At 38.1% G+C, this 16,744-nt stretch overlaps 3 protein-coding genes across 3 annotated transcripts; 1 reads left to right on the forward strand and 2 right to left on the reverse strand.

Annotated features, from left to right (window-relative positions):
* Positions 1-234: 234 nt before the first annotated feature.
* On the forward strand, positions 235-3,180 carry Smp_066730 (hypothetical protein; the record flags this gene model as incomplete). The annotated part of the gene is made up of 2 exons (XM_018791556.1): positions 235-327; positions 2,959-3,180. The coding sequence occupies 2 exons, from the start codon at positions 235-237 to the stop codon at positions 3,178-3,180; spliced, it is 315 nt and encodes a 104-aa protein (XP_018645266.1).
* Positions 3,181-3,204: 24 nt separating this feature from the next.
* Positions 3,205-6,888, reverse strand: Smp_066740 (mitochondrial 60S ribosomal protein L7/L12,putative). The gene is made up of 3 exons (XM_018791557.1): positions 6,565-6,888; positions 4,133-4,336; positions 3,205-3,348 (listed from the first exon to the last, which is right to left on the reverse strand). The coding sequence occupies exons 1-3, from the start codon at positions 6,805-6,807 to the stop codon at positions 3,250-3,252; spliced, it is 546 nt and encodes a 181-aa protein (XP_018645267.1). The 5' UTR covers positions 6,808-6,888; the 3' UTR covers positions 3,205-3,249.
* A 6,681-nt stretch (positions 6,889-13,569) lies between these two features.
* Smp_158270 (hypothetical protein) lies at positions 13,570-16,312 on the reverse strand (the record flags this gene model as incomplete). The annotated part of the gene is made up of 2 exons (XM_018791558.1): positions 13,570-13,665; positions 16,103-16,312. 2 exons carry the CDS (start codon positions 16,310-16,312, stop codon positions 13,570-13,572), a joined length of 306 nt encoding a protein of 101 aa, XP_018645268.1.
* Between the last annotated feature and the right edge of the window lie 432 nt (positions 16,313-16,744).

Here is a 16,744-nt window from a genome sequence, read left to right on the forward strand (position 1 = left end):
ATATGTTTGACTTTATCTACAATAAACTCATCCGGTTATTAAAATTATCAGATGAATCAGCGCTGAACTTTAGTGTGAACGCTGTTGGCTTTTTCGGGTGCTTAACTCTGCCGTGAATTTATAAGTATCCCCGTTTATTTCGTCTTAAAAGTCCCATCCAAAATCTAATAGGTGAATATCTCTTCTCATTCCAGATACACTGTCAACTTACTCTCGACATTTCACTTTATAAAAATGGCAGTTCCAGAACAATATAGTTCCAGACAATACGAGCGAAAAAAAACAAATTTCAAAGGTATCAAACAGGTCTTAAATGCGGAATCTCAAGTAAGATTTATATTTAACACTTCGAATTCAAGTTAGTAATTTGTGTTTCGCATCGTATATAAAAATATCCAGCACTAGATAATGCCTGTTTCTCATGGGAGATATATGAATTTAAAATAACAAGACCATTTGGTCGATTTGATGTGATGAAATACTAAGTAATCACACACCAACTTGTTAACGTGAAATGAAAAATGGAAGGTCAGACTAGCAGATGGAACAAAAAGGATAGAAAAGAATACACAGTACACCACTCTATATGCTAAGTTGAGTCCTATATTACCAGGGTTTTTTTAGCGCAAGTATCAGCTACTCTTAGACACGTTTATATTTCCCTTAGTTTGACGTCTCAACAAACCCAAGCATCAACTCAGTTCACTTCGGCATAAAATTAGAAAGATTATATTTAAGCTAGTTCTTTTACCTATCTCCACCACATGCCGACCAATAAAAGTTGAGTGTCTGTCACTCTTGATAATTTGTACCTATATCGGCTCTCCTTAGTACTGGATTGTATTTCTTATATAAGGTAGTAGGATCAGCACTTAAAATCACCTACCTCATTATGCACCATAGGACTGATAAGCTTATCGTCATTGCACTCGACCATTCATGTTTATTCGCTCAAACATTAATATCTCCGATGTCTGGATCAAGAATTATTTCCTATTGTAATTAACTGGATTTCTGGCCAAGAATAGGACTGAAACTAGGTACCTATGCTGTTTGCAAGTATTATTGTAAAAGTCAAATTTATTCCACACTCGATTGTATTGTAGCCACGTATTACTTTTTAATTATCAAGAAGTGCGTTTCGAGCAGGTTAAATCTTTGTCGTTTAACTTTCCCGTACACGTGAACATTGTATAAGCAGTGTAGCTAATTTATCTAGATTCATGAGCTTGTAACTAGATTAGATTGGTCAATCGACCGAGTCAAGTGCTCATACGGTGGATTGTCCTTTGGAATACTGTAGCGAAATAGTTATTAAGTCCACGCAGAACTTCGGCTTATCTGTTGTTCATACGTAGTACCCCCAAAAGCCCTGGTACGGCCGAGAGTGAGGAGAGTCTGCTCCCCTTTTCAAAATGCTCTCACATGGCCACGCGTATATAGCCTCTGCCAGGGAAGTCCTACTCAATGCCTTCTCGTGGCATTACTGTTGTTTACGAAATTGAGAGGACGAAAAGCAAATGTCCGGCGCTTTAACCGGGTTGGTGGACACGGAAAGTCCACCTAGTGGAGTTGGAAAACCCTGATTCCAAACCAATGGTGCACATGGGCTCCAGTATCCTGAGGGAACAAATGGCGTATGAATCAATCGTTGGTCACCGGCTACCATGGGACTGTATCTCCTCACGATGCTCTCTACTGACTTGTGGATCAGACCTTTAGGTCGAAGGCTCCGGGTGTGGTTCCCTAAGAAAACCACCTGTTTCGGTTTGGGCACCAGGGTAGTATCACAGCCCTCACAGAAATCAAATGAGATTTGTGCGGTGCATATATATCTGGTGCCCCTCTGTACCAATATTCATGTGTTTAAATAAATACGTAGTACTCAACAGTTGCATCAACTTACACATAAATCCAACCGGTCCACTTTCCTCTGGAAACCACCATGTAGTAGGACTAAGTTTATGTTGCTTATAATATACCTCTATTCGTTGCGCAAAAGGCATCAAAACCAAGCTGGAGAAATGTATGTTACGAAGTATTTAGTAACATATTTAATCTATCCAATCTGGAAAGTAACGTTTAAAATTTTCGTACATATTGTTGAGTTAGCGTAACATAAAATGTGAGGATTTGTTGACCCATAAACAACGTTAATTTTAAGATGTTCCTGTTGGCTATGAAATTACGGGTATGAGAAAATTACTCTTTACTGTTGTATGTGACGATTCAATGAATCAATGTAACTCAGTGAATAAGTACGTTTTAGTATTCCGAACCCGTTTGCATTCATGTTTTGGGAGCTAGTTTTTGTATCTGTTTCCTCCTATCTGATTAAGTAAAATGACTTCCAAACTAAGCATCTACTATGGGATTACTAACAATTGTCTGTCAACCTCTGGTCCTACTATAATTAATCTCGTGCCTGCTCACTATCTGACTGACATAGTGATGTGAGACAAACACCTTAGCAGAATCCAGTTTCTTATGACAGCTTTAGGAGTATGGTGATGCTTCGTATTTGCTAAGTAAGAATACTGGCTTTTCACACGCGCACCTACCCGACCAATATGAAATCGATTGAACATCCTATCTGCATTGACCCCGCTGGATTGGTTGTTGCGGTAACTCCCACTGAAAATTTTTACCATATGTTCTTTCCTCTCGACTATTCGTTTCCGTTGTTGTGGAGAACAGATACCCAGCGGGTTTTCTATTGGTTAATACAACCTGAAACGAAAGCTTGTTAAACCATTGCTATGTAAAATGATCCACAGGTGGTTTGAGTATTCAACTCTTCATTATTAGGCCATGAATTTATAGTTATTCTATTTTGGGCGGTATGCAGATTATCATCTATCCATACAATGGTCGAAACCCACTTCTTTATACATAATCTCTCACAAAATTTCAAATCCACTACTTTTCAGATTAGTATTTATTTGTTCTTAACTGCAGGTTAGCTATTCGCCAGATGCTGTTCTTTACAATCATCTGAATGCACCACCATGCATTTGTCCACCTATGAAAGTTTCTGATTTAAGTGGGATACCAACCGCCTATACAGATCCATCGACAAAACTAAATTATGCAACTTGTTCCGAGTTTAAAAGAATACGTTATTTGCCTCAGCATATCGTTAATGGGTACTTGGCTTTGAGAGGAGTATCCAATATTTAATAACAGCAATATACTACTGGTTTTAATTTGGAAAATATCTATTTTTTATGCCTGTGTATACAATAATATTCATTCAATTGCAATAGACGCTCCAACCTCTTCTAATACTTTCTTTATTTGTTCAGCTTCGTCCTTGCTCACGTCAGTCTTTATATTGGCAGGCGCACTCTAAAAGTGATATAATTAAGGTTATCGATTTTTAAGCTAACAATATGTAAATATAACACGTTATTAAATGTATTTAGGAAAGCAAATTAGCAGCCTTAATATTCAAACAAAACTTTGGTTACTTTTAAATCCAGAATAGTTGTCTAGTGTGTCCAACTGTTATTAGCTTTTGGATCAAATAACAATACTTGACACAATATGAATGTGCGCTTTTTCACAGGATAAAGTAACTAAATAAACGTGCCAAATCGACTGACAAGGTAGTTGAGGCATGTGCTACGCATGCCTAGTCACATCATCCCTGAGCGATTCACTGGCTACCGCAGGGGCTTCTTAAGCAAAGAAAATAAATCGATATGTGTAACTATTGACTGTTAGTTCAACCCATGTATTGGTAACTGTAGATGATATGATTCAAAGTTGACTACACATGTATTCACTCTAAATATATGCAGGTCCTAAGCAACATCATCCGAAGCTGCTCTCTCCCGATTTTTATATGTATGGTTTTCTTACTACTGTCCTTAACTTTATTTACACTTTATCTTTAAACTCTTTCACTTCTTACCATTGCACTGACGTAAATAAGTAGGCAGACATGGACTGATAAACAGTTGAACTAGTGAGTACATTAATTAAAAATAAATTACTGTTTGATGCGATATGAAAGTAGCTATATGAGAGTTTTCTGTAGGGATTTTTCGTTGTTTTGAATGATAAGCACCATAAGATCAGTTGTTGAAGATTAAACATGTTGCGCTGCTAACTTGTAACTTGAACTTACCTCTACAAACTTTTTAGCTTGTACGAGATTCATCTCTGGAATAACTTGTTTGATCTCTTTAATAAGCTGGATTTTCTTTGCGGCATCGAATTTTACTAGCTTGACCGAAAACGCTGTTTTCGTAGGCGCTTGCTGTTCTTCAGGCTCTTCAACAGGTTGATTTATTGGCGCTTGACCCATCATAGGCATCACGGGTCCCGTATTCTACATAGGCACAAAAGAAAAACGGGATGAAATGATGTTGCCTAAGACGACATTTGAACACTCTGCAACTAAACTACCTAAATCAGAGCACAACACTAGAGGGAATGATATAGTTTGAGCGTAATTACTTACAGTATGAGTACTTCATTAAGAAAAAGTCAGATATGATCGAAGTGACTTTGATAGGAAAAAGTAAATAAAGTAATGCGAGCACAACTCGAAAACAGTATACAAAAATGTTAAACTGTGAAACACTACAGGGAGAATACTAATGTCACAATGCAAATCCTTAGATAAAGGTTAGGATACACAGCGGAATTGGGAGTTGACAGTTTGTGAGAACTTATAGTGTCCAATTCCCAGCTAGACTGTTCAGATCATTAGAAAATCCCTGAGCGAGGAAAAGCTGTGCAAAAAGAAAAACTTTGCTGAAGTTTGAAGACTAAATAGTCTAAGCCAGGGAATCAAACATCTGAAAGTGGTTACGCTCAAAGACATGTTGTAGAAACGCTTCAAATAAGTGGAAGCTTCAAGGGGCTTACAGGTAAGGATCAGATTAATGACATCTAGCTTAATGTTTATGATTTAAATAAGTCTTGTATACGTTAAACATCTGATGTTTTGCCCTGTTTTTCCAATTTTGAAATAAAGTAGCAAGTTTCACTGAAACTGATATTCTAAGATTTCTCAAGTTAATTAACTCGTCGCAATGTTTGAGACCTGGAGAAACCCTAAACCTTTTTAACATGTGCTGATATTCTCTCTCGCCAGCTTAGAAGCATCTTTAAGAAATCGTTTTTAACTAATTTTTTTTCCTTACAATGTGGACGATATAAGTAATCCCAATGCCAAAGAACGTATCTGATGATAGGGATTCAAAGTCTAGAACCGTGATAATAAATTCACCTTTCCTTAATACGATGGAGAAACTACTACTCCCACTTTGGCTTGGACTGTATGAGCCTACTGATCCATATCAGTTTGCTTATACATGTGAAAGAAGTATCTTATATACTGCTGTTTGTTCTGCATTACAACATAGTGTTTAATCAGCAAAGAGTAAGAATTATATTTGATGTGAATTTCGAGACTATTGTTACCTTCGACTCTGTCTCAATGCCACTAGCACCAAGCAAAGTTGCCAGCGTTAACACTGAAAACTGGGTAACCGACTGGCTGCATCCTTACGTTTCTGGAAGAGAACAGTATAGTGTGTTCGGAGGAAAACTCTGCAGAAACACTTCTCTTAAGTATGTAAATGATTTTTACGCATGTACGTCGATCTTTCTGTAGTACTCATTGTATGGTCTATTATTATTGGCCTCAAACTTAATCCTTCGGAACGTCAAATGGTTAACTGTAACCTGAGGCATGAGAAACACCAAAACACCTTTTTGGAATCACATGAAGTTTGTACTATCGAAGATTCTGTAATAAACTTTTTCAAATGTCATTCGCCGTGGTGCAAATTTGTCTTCTGATCCCTCTTGTTTTTCTCATGTTTGATTAGTGTTGAAGTTCATTTTTCGTCTGACTTATATAACGAGACCACATGTTGTCATTACTCGGCACTTCTAGGAATCGTAAATTCCTACATATTACCCATTATTCTTTAATATTCTCCCTTATTACTTCCTGAGCTTTCGAGAAAACATGCAGTATTTCGAACAGCTTTGAAGCCAGCTAGTCGTCTGCAACATACAATCTGGGACGTATATACACCGGTTTAAGCAAACGATACAAACTTATGTTATTCTTGTTGTTACCTGTCTTAGAAACAATGCGATCTACTTACAGAGAACGTAGGAGAAAGTTTATAAGGCCAAACTAGTATGAACTATACAAAACCAAGATATCTTTGACGGTGTATGCATAAAAGAAATGAAAGGAAGTTAATACATCCAGTTTTGGGTATGACGAAAGATAAACAAAATACCATTGTGACTTTAATTAAATGATATAAAAATAACTACTGGTCGATAATAGTAAAACGAATATGAATAGACAGATATCACCATCAACAATGTGGTGACGAGCTTTGAGCTTACTCCAGAAATACAGACGATTCTTCGAATAGCTGAGTCTTAAGACCAATAATACTAGCAAATAGATCTATTAGAGACAAAAATGGCCGGAGCAGTATGTTCTATACAAGGACTTCAGACCACTGTGAAAGAATGGTCATGTTACACCGTTATTTCGTACTACAATTTTATCTACGAACTCACCTTGATGTTTAACTTTTTTTGTAGCAATTCTGACAAGTCTGCGACTTCTAATAATGTTAGGGAACTGATGCGATTTACAATCTCATGTATGTGTTTCGGATACTCCTTATTATCAGCGCTTAAGGAAGGAGGGACTAAATCTTTATCTGCCCCCAAATTTGTTGCCATTTGCGTATATGGTTTTGAAAAGCCATTATAAAACGAACAGTGAGAGACGATTCTGCCGAATTTTAACAGGTTCATGGCTGAAAATGTGGGAGCTATAACGGGATCTGGTTGGTGCGCTACACGTGGTGTTTAACCTGCCCGCCCGGAATGGAAAGTGTAATGTAGAAGGGATGGAACCAGTAGACAGTCTTAAGTAATAATTGTTACAGTCTACAATAATAAGGATAGTAGGTTAGTGGGTCTGTGGTAATTCTGACATTTTACCTCCCAGTGAAGGTCTAGCTCCTCCTTGGAAATGTCTACTGATGGGGTTGATACCACCTGTTCGGACAGGGCGTTACAGTCAAAGACCACTCAATGGGAAAAGTTGGACCTCACTTTAAGTGTAATAGATCGCGGCTTCTGAATCTTCTTGCTATGACCTCGTAGATTATCGGTGTTGGAGGGAACAAAATGACGAGACATATCATCATCCAAATCGTATTAAAAGATACGAAATGCCATTATAAAGTCACCTCATGTCCTATGATACTACAGGAGGAGAAAGTTTAGGCGTTTTAAGCGCTCAGTGTGAAGCAGTTTGGAAAAATTCCACATTAATTTCGTTCCTACACACTGAACACTCTCAAATGAGTTAGTATCATTAACCAGACAAGGGCCAGGTTAGGTACTGAATTTTTTTCACAAAGTCACTGTTTATCTGAGAACTATCTGTCACGAATACTAGGAGCGTTATTCTTTACAAGAATAAAATATAATTGTATGTATCACAACGCAAAAACTGGGGGGGGGGGCTATCTTATATATAAGTCGAGTGGAAGGTTTCAACTAGCAGGCTTGCAGCGGCATTGGGCCCTAACGACACAATCCACAAAGCTGAATACGCGACAACTGAGAAAATAGTTATTCAACATTTAACGTGGAGAAAAATCCAGCAATAGAGAAGGCGGGAAGGATTACCTCGATTGATCAGATGGCATTGCACAGCCTTGCCGGCATGGTCAATCTTGTGTGTTGTTTTATCTCTTTTATTCATATTCAATATACTGTTCTGTCTCTAACCTAAATGTGATCCCCACTATATAAAAGAAATTGTTACGATACGATGAGTTAGTGTAGACAGTGATACGACTTGCACGTTAGAACGTACAGAACAAACAAATAATTTTTCTAGGAATTAAGACATTGTCCATTCTTTTTATCGTGTGAATCATTCACCAATCGAAGTACAACTTATTCAATCTTAGCACTGTGCCAAACCAATGACGTTCGATTCGGTATGAACAGCCTAGCGTCCTTATTGGTCCTTTGTTCGCCTAGCCTGTCCACTTGAGTCCAGAACGCTAATAACAGCTCCCACTATGCGAATCATTTTTTTCAAACATACCTGGTGACATACCAGCCAAGCAAACCTCATCTTACCATAAAATAGGAAATAACATTTGTACAAGATCAATCCAAAAAGTGGCTGTGAACGTGGGAGACTGTAATCAATAAACTGAACATAAATTAAGAACAGTAAACCGTATAATAATAATGATAATAATAATCTATATGTCAAAATGAAGCTTATAATAAGGCGAATATGGATATACACAATCTAGTTACTGAATAATTAGATAATAAGAATATATATATATATAATATTAGTCCATTAGTAGTTCTCAGAAGTCACCCCTAGTTTAATTCTAACTAGGATGTAACAAAAGTGTCTATCTTTTGGTGTGTTGGTAGTTTTTGTTATGAAGAATCTATAATGATCTTACTTACGTCAATTACCCCTTGCGCTGGTCACTCATCAGTATCCTCCATCGAACTTTGTCCTGGGCGATTCCTCCGAGCTGCTATTCATTCTTTTGATATCTGCTTCCAACTCTCGGCTCGATATGTTCTTTGACCTTCCTATTTTTCATTATCCCTTCAGAATTCCAAGTTAGCTCTTGCTTCGTGATGCAGTTTGGTGTTTTCCTCAATACATGTCTAATCCACTTCCAACGTCTCCTAATTTTCTCTTCAGCTGGAAGTTGGTTTGTTCTCTCCCACAGTAGGCTGTTACTGATGAAATCCGGTCAACGGGCAATTATTTATAAACACCTGTACCTTTTTGATGATGGTTATTGTAGTTCTAGAAGTCTCAGTTCTGTAAAGTAGAACTGTCTTGACGTTCGTATTGAAGGATGAGGGCAAGAAATCTTGTCTGACACCGGTCGTCACTTGGAATGCATCTATTCTCCATGCACGACTTTGCAGTGTAATCTGTCGTATGAATCTTGTATGATGTTGACGATTTTCCCAGGTACTCACTCCATAGTGTCTAAGAAGGTTCCACAAAGTTCTCCTGTCCACGTTGCCAAACGCCTCATAGCCAAGGAAGTTGATGTGTAGTGACGAATTCCATTCAAGTGGTCGCTCAACAATAATACGTAGTTTCGCGATTTGGTCTGTACACAACCTATCCTTACGGAATCCGGTCTGTTGATCTCGAAGTTGGGCATCTACTGAATCTTCCATCCGGTTCAGCAATACTCTGTTGAGAACTCTTCCTGTTACCGATAGTAGTGTGATGCCACTTTATTTATCACACTTGTTGAAATCTCTTTTCTTTGATATCTTGACGAGGTGTCCTTCTTTCTAGTCTGTCGGTAGAACTTATTATTTCTCCCACATTTTCCTGAATAGAGAGTGAAGCATGTTTGCAGGTACTTCTGTGTCTGACTTTAGTGCTTCAGCTTGTATATTGTCAGGTCGTGCTGCTTTCACACTGTTGACCTATCGGATGGTCATGTTGATTCCTTCAATCGTTGATGGAAAGACATCTATAGGAAGGTCTGTGTGTGTTGCTTCGATGTCCAGTGGATTCAATGGAGCTGGTCCATTCAAGAGTTCCTCCAAGTGTTCTATCCATTTGTTCCTCTGTTCTGGAATCTTAGTAACTGGCTTACCTTCTATGTCCTTTACCAGTCTCTCTAGTTTACCATGTTCCCCTTCCAGTTTCTTCGTTGTGTCATGTGGTTGTTCCATATTTTCTTCTTTAACAGCTTTTTCCACTGTCGCTGCTAGGTCTTCCACATATTTCTGCTTGTCATTTCTAAAGCTCCTTTTCACTTGTTTGTTTGCTTCTGTGTGTTCAGTTTGTGCCTTGTCTTTCTCTGCTCTTGTTCGACTGTTGCTGATTGCTGTCTTCATGTTCTCTCTTTCTTGAATGTTGTCTAGGGTTTCGATAGAGATCCATTCCGTATGACGACTTTTCTTGCGGCCCAGAACCCCCTGGCACGTTGAAGGTAGAGCTTTTTTGATCCGTTTCTAGTTGTTCTTCATGATAATTTCCTCTTCTTTGAGTAGATCTCGTAGGGCTTGTGACCTGTTGATGAGAGCTATCTTGAATTGATTGAGTTTTTCAGTATGTCGAAGGAAGACCGTATTGAACCTTTTTAGTGTTGTTTGTTCAGATATCCGGTGCTTCTTTAGCTTCACTTTCATCTTGGTCACAAACAAGTGGTGATTTAAAGTTGTGTCAGCTCCTGTCTTTGTTTTCACTTTTTCCATCCACCCTGTGAGTTTTTTAGTGATACGCATTTGATCGGTCTGATTTTCTGTAGTGTTGTCCGGTGAGACCTATGTAGGTTTGTGTATGCAATTGTGGAGGAATATAGTACAGAGCATAGAAGTTATACATATTACGGTTTATTGCGGAATTACTGCTCATAATAATGAGATTTGAGGTAAAGTTATTTTTATTTGCTGTTTCAAGGTGAGCTTCGTCTTTGCATTCACTGTATCCTGACTTCTTATTCATTTTTGAAAGAAACTCTCAAAATTAACTTTAGTTTCAGGTTGTAGGGCAAAAGCTAGTCAAGATAACGTGTACCAGAATTTTTTTAAATGAGTCGATAGATACATTTCGCGGGCGAAAACTTAGGCCTTTCGCGAATAAGTGGTCAACATCACACCAGCAGATAGACCATTATTCTGAACTACTGTTTTATCCTCATCTGCAGTTAGTAAGTTAGTCAAGCTTCAATATTCATCCCGAAACTAGTGTTGTTCAAGAGTTGACGGGTTGCGTGGATCTACATGACTTAGCAACTGGGGTGAAACTGCTTTTTCAAATAACTTGATTGGTATGCTGGTTAGACTGACAGGTCAGTAGTGATTAAATACAAAGCCAACTATATCACTCTTCCGGTCCGAAGGAAGATGAGTACAGTGAAGGGACATGTTAAATCATCGTGAGCTGTTCTGAACTAATGTCCATAAGGTATGACTGAATCCATGGGTGTACCTATTAGGACCGGGTGGCCTGCTAGGTCTGGAGTTAGTAAGTGAGGAACACCTCCTTTAGTCACGCCTAGTGGTCTTATAGCTGGTATCTCAGTAGTGTTGTTACGAGAAACGTAAACAATGCCCCGAGAGTTGACCCCGCTGAATTAGTTCGACGAAATCCCGGATTTTATTAAATTTGAATGCACCAGTATATCTGCATTTTCATGCAACAGTAGTGGAGGCATTCCGTCTCGAAGTTTTTTATTTGTTTAATATGCAGAATCAATCGTTTATCAAGTTCGGCTATCTTGTACCAACTTCCCTTCTTGAGTGATGTGGCTTCCGACTATGGTTTTTTCACATGTGTTCCAGATTTTTCAGCACTCTTATTTAGATGATTCGTAGCCCGTTAGCAAGAAAAAGTCTCAGGGGTGCTCCTTACGCCCTAGCAGCCTTTGGGTTACCCTATCTATCCATATTGGGCTGTCTTATAGCTTACGTATTGACTATGGGATGAACAGTAGTGTTGCGGAATCAGATGGGCCTTTAAACCTATTCCATTAGTCTTCCACTAACCTGTCTACGAAGGCCAACCAATCTTATGAGTTAGCTCAACCTCTGACAGCCAGAATAATAGCCGGCCCAATTTTAGGTCGAGGTGTCAGAAACCTGCGGTACAATATGACGTGATCCCTCTCTGCTCGCGCGAGTATGTATTGAAAGTTGGTGGCATAATCACAGTGGTGTGTACAGGCTGGGTCCACCAGTGGTGGTCCATATTCTAGGTTATTATGCGTCATTTTTGCGGTAGACTGTACAAACACGCATTGAATATTAGTTGTCAGTAGGCTGCCGTCAAAATATCCACTAGGAGTTGTGAACTCTATCCATTTGGTGTGTAATGCGTCAATATCTCGAACGAAGGAATGACAATGAGTCTTCCTCTATGCACATATATGACCTAAGGAAAAGTCATCAGCAGGACAACCTGGACTGCGGTATATTCCTTCCATAATTACTAACTCACATCTAGATATAATTGTACCTCACATGTACCACTGCTATCTTGCCCCTGCTATGTACTTGTTTGTACATGAAAGTAACCCATAAAGTGCAATATTATCCCTCCTTTTTAATTGATAATTTTTTTACTTCCAATACAGATTTATTCCGCAACAGTTGAAGAATAATTTACATATAGGGTAAACCATATCTCTGTGACAACAATCAAATCTGGACACAACTTTTTCACCATTGAGCTCAGCTTGAACATTTTGTTTACAAGAACGTGAGTGTTTATGTAGCAAATACTGCTTCCATTTAGGGGAGCATATTGTAAGGATTGGCTTCCGAGACCTGACTTCCTGGAAACCCTGAATCTCATAACTTGTTTCGTCGGATTTCATTGTTCCACATAATTTGATTCCTAGATGACCACTTCCTGACTGTGGGTAACCGTCGTTCTATTGATGGAAGAAACCAGAGTAGTAGTGGATAGGTCTTTATTTAGATCGCTGGACAGTCACAACGGAGCAGAGGATTACTCGTTCAAACACATGAAGCTTTTCAACATTCAATATAAGATAATAGGAAATATAATGCCTATACGAAATAAGGAGATGAATGAACACTTGAGCTTTGTTGTTTTGACATATACTTAGTTGTTTGAGGTCAGCACTTAACTAATAAACCTAAGTTGTGACAACTATTCTAATGGGATAAAAAAATTCGAATTATGAGTTCCATATTTATTGTCTAGTATAACGTCCCATTTCTTGTTACTGCCGAGTACTAACTTCAAGGTCCTCTTTCGTTGGGTATCGCCACCAACCTAACTACCGGATCTTACTACATTGGCAGTATATACTCTCAAATACTCTTCTGGAAGTACATTACCGATAGCATCTTCCAATAACTGCGAGTCATTTGACAAGGTCATTTCCTCTTCATTCTCCCAGCTTTCAACCAATTAAACTTGGGGTGGATTTGATGTATCTAGAAGTTCAGTTTACGGCGTTTGACGGTGCTGTCGTTTTCTTCCCACTAACTATCGGAATTCGCCCCTAATTTCCCTTTTTCTTGACATTCGGGTGAACCCATTCACTTAAACTACCCCGTTTTTCTTATGGGTTTTATTTTCTGAGCATCGTACAGTTGTACTTATCCTATCGGTAGTATTTGGGGAAAGTGCAATTTATTGGTGCTTAAGTTTTCTTGTGCCGACAGTGCGCAACAATGGTCTGAACAAAGGGTTGTTTTCTTTTTTCATTCTTCGATAAAGTGATCTTCAGGCTTTTGATCAGGCGTGAGAGCTCAGCTGACGATACTAGAAAACACCATTGCTGGTTCCTCCTTGTTTGATGTCAAACCCGCTGAACCAGCCTCGTCGCTCAATTACTTTTTCACCAGAGCGAGGAGCTTCAAGACTTTAACCATGAAAATCACTGTAGTAGGGCTGCATCCTTCCCATGATCATAATGAAACCGGTTTCAGAAGCTTTTATACATGGCCGGCGATAAACTAGTGTGCATTTTGTGGAGGAATGTCTTACAATTGCCACACTGCTTAACATATTCAACAGGAACGATTCACAACGATCGATCGCATCAATGGCTTTGAACGACCATAATAACTAGTTTGATTTGGATGTAACAAGAATAGTTCAAGCAGCTAATCACAAAAAGTCGAAAATTACAATGTTACTAGGACGTCGGTAAATTGCACAGAAACGGTCACTTCAACTAGTAATGGTTAATACATGAAAACTTCAAAAAACTAAGGAAACCGAAACCAGAAAAACGGTGTGTAAAAGGTACATGTGTACACTAGCGTAAAGAAAACCAACCAGTGAATGCTGAAGTAGAAATTTTGAAAAAAAATTCACAAACCCAAATAGTGCTAAAAGCGCCGAGTATGAGCTTAAGTTTAACTTCTGATACGAAATACACAACAGGAATACAATATCTTAAGACGCGAAAAATTCAATCGCTTTTTTCAGATCTCGGGGTTTTTAGAATTAAAATACAGATCTCTGAATCCAATTAAGCCTGCATTGGATGTGATGTTTACACTGACTGATAGGTGCTCGTGATAAACTGTAACATATGTGGTCTTAACTGTGCACTTATCGGCTCCTGCCAGTTTCCAGATCAGAAAATTATGTTGAACATAGCAAGCACAAAAATAAAACAAAACGTTTTGCTGGTTTCAAAGTGCATTTTGATTGTGGATTGAAGCACTTTCCCAGAATTGAAAACACTTTGTGTTACAAAACAACAAACTATTATCTTTTGAACGGTTTTTCATTTGATCTATCCAGAAAGGATAGAATAATACTTATTTTTTGGTGCGTTCGGTAATTTCCTTATATTCCTTATCAATTTTTCTATTTACTGTAATTTAAATCGATTATTGAAGGAACAATTATTGGTTGAATAAGTGAGCGGTAATATTTGTTTATGTGATAATGTACATTTGTATTTATGATGAAATTTAGAACCGTTATTTCCCCAAATCCCCTTGTTTTTATTTCAACCGGGGTGTATCGCGTGTCAACAATCCCGAGACAGTTATTCTCCAGCCAAAAACTTAGCTTGGACTTTACAATTGTATATGACCCCATAAGAAGTTATTTGCAACATTTCTATCAGTTGGAAACCTTATTTTAGCGGCTACACCAGCCATCCTCCAAACCATTGAATGCACATGGTTTATGGACATAATGAAACAATTAACCGACATCCTATTCAGTTTTAGAACTCAATGACTACTTTTTTTACTAAGCTACAGTGAACGAACAACGTCAACTACAGCCAACCTGCGAGTGCAAAGTAATGCCCATAGATAAGCGCCCATCATAGTCTTTGATCATACACTGTCACTGAAGGGAGAATAAGTGATAACTGTTGGCACAGAAAGATCACTACCAGTATATTTTCAATCAACCATCGAGCATTTGAGATGATTGTTAAAAATAAGTGCTGCAACAACATTCAGCATGTGGATAACTGTAATACCAACCGAAGATAGATATAATCATATCGAATGCTTTATTTAGTTCGTCAGCTCCCGTTTTAGAGTCATTTATGGTTTGAAGTGAAAACGTCGCAGTTTCAATCTGTATAGGACTGGACAAGTAATAGAGCTGACACTTCAATGTACTCTATGTGTCCTCTCAAATAGTGGAAAATAATATGGGCGTAGAAATTTAACTTGGGTCGTTCTCATGCCCCATCCTTGTAAAGGGCGTTGTTTTTATCTTCCGAATCCTTTGAGACTTTTAATCAACAGCTGGTCGTTTAATTTTCGATCCAATTTTCCCCTACTAGCTTTAAAAATTCCTGCTTTGAAACCATTTGTGGATGAATGACGTAGAATAACTCGTCTTCTATCCACGAATGTTTGGTCATGGATTAATTTGGGTATAAAATTAACTGAAGAGAATTTTGTATTTAGTCAAATGTGATAGCAGGAAAATTGAAGACTTGGGGTGTGCGTATTCCGTAGAGTCTTCCAAGCTTGAGTAATTGAGTTCGTATTTTTAGCTGGTTCAATTATATGAACTGATGACTTTACCATTCTCTTTAAACATCTGCTTAGTGTCAAATTGAATACAATAGAAACCCAAATGACTCCACCTAACCCTGGTAGTTTCGTGGATGTAATTAGAAGTTTGAACACGGAAAGCGGTTTTAAACAATTATCTGAAAATGAATATGGGCAAGGAAAAATGGAGGATTACATTTCAACTTCAAACAGTAGTCGCTTTATACAAAATTCTGTCTATAGTATGGGATGTGACCAGCTTAGGTAGTTTCTGGTTACATCATAACAGTTATTTCCAACTTTTTTTTGCATGAATTGGAAGTTTTTTTGATAACCCCATTTATCCGAATCACGCAAATGTTTTATTCAATCTTAGAGTTGATGATACTCTTCACGATTGAACATTGTACTCTATGTTAAACCCAGGTAATTGTAGGAATGATTTGTGAATGTACAAAAACAAAGTTCTTCATAATCGACGAAAGACCACATATAGAATTCCGTATATTCTATTTTACCTGACCGTCAAACAACGTTTTAATAATTGGTTGTGCGAAATTACCTCCTGTTCAATTGCTCTTTCAACAATTGACCATTCAAATTTGACCTCGAATTGTCTCTTGAACACGAGGATATAGAACATGATATTCGGCAACAAGGTTGCGACTGCGTCATTTGACCAGCTGGCACCAGGTGGTAGGTTTATGCGTATCAGTTCTTGGGGTTCTTTAATGAAGGTGAAAAGAAGTAGAATTCGAGCTTTTTGTTTCATGTACAGTTAAATATTGCCTGGTTACTGTTTGATCAACTTGGATTTCTGATATCGGTATTCAGTCATATTGCTTGAACTGGGACTTTCTTGTGAGCCACGCATCCAAGTAAAATGCATTGTTATCAACTTCATTACTCTGAAATGCTAGTATGCTCACATTTTTATAAGCAGGCGTATATATTTCAGGTATTTGTGTTGATGTCGTCTTCATGACATGTGATGCCTCTTAATGTCCTTATTCGTTTCAACTCATCCCTAGAATTTAGTTTCTCACTAACTGCATGAATTCGAATGTGCTGACTTATGATCACCAAATGTGTTGTTACTCATAAGCTGTTCGGAATGTTTAAGTTGTTGGTTACATCTAGGGATTTTATGGAGAATGGAGAAACAACTAGGCCCACAATCTACGTAACATAAACTCGATAGAAA

The sequence above is a fragment of the Schistosoma mansoni genome (assembly GCF_000237925.1).
Source record: "Schistosoma mansoni, WGS project CABG00000000 data, chromosome 2 unplaced supercontig 0120, strain Puerto Rico, whole genome shotgun sequence".
In the NCBI taxonomy this organism is placed as follows: Eukaryota; Metazoa; Platyhelminthes; class Trematoda; order Strigeidida; family Schistosomatidae; genus Schistosoma; species Schistosoma mansoni.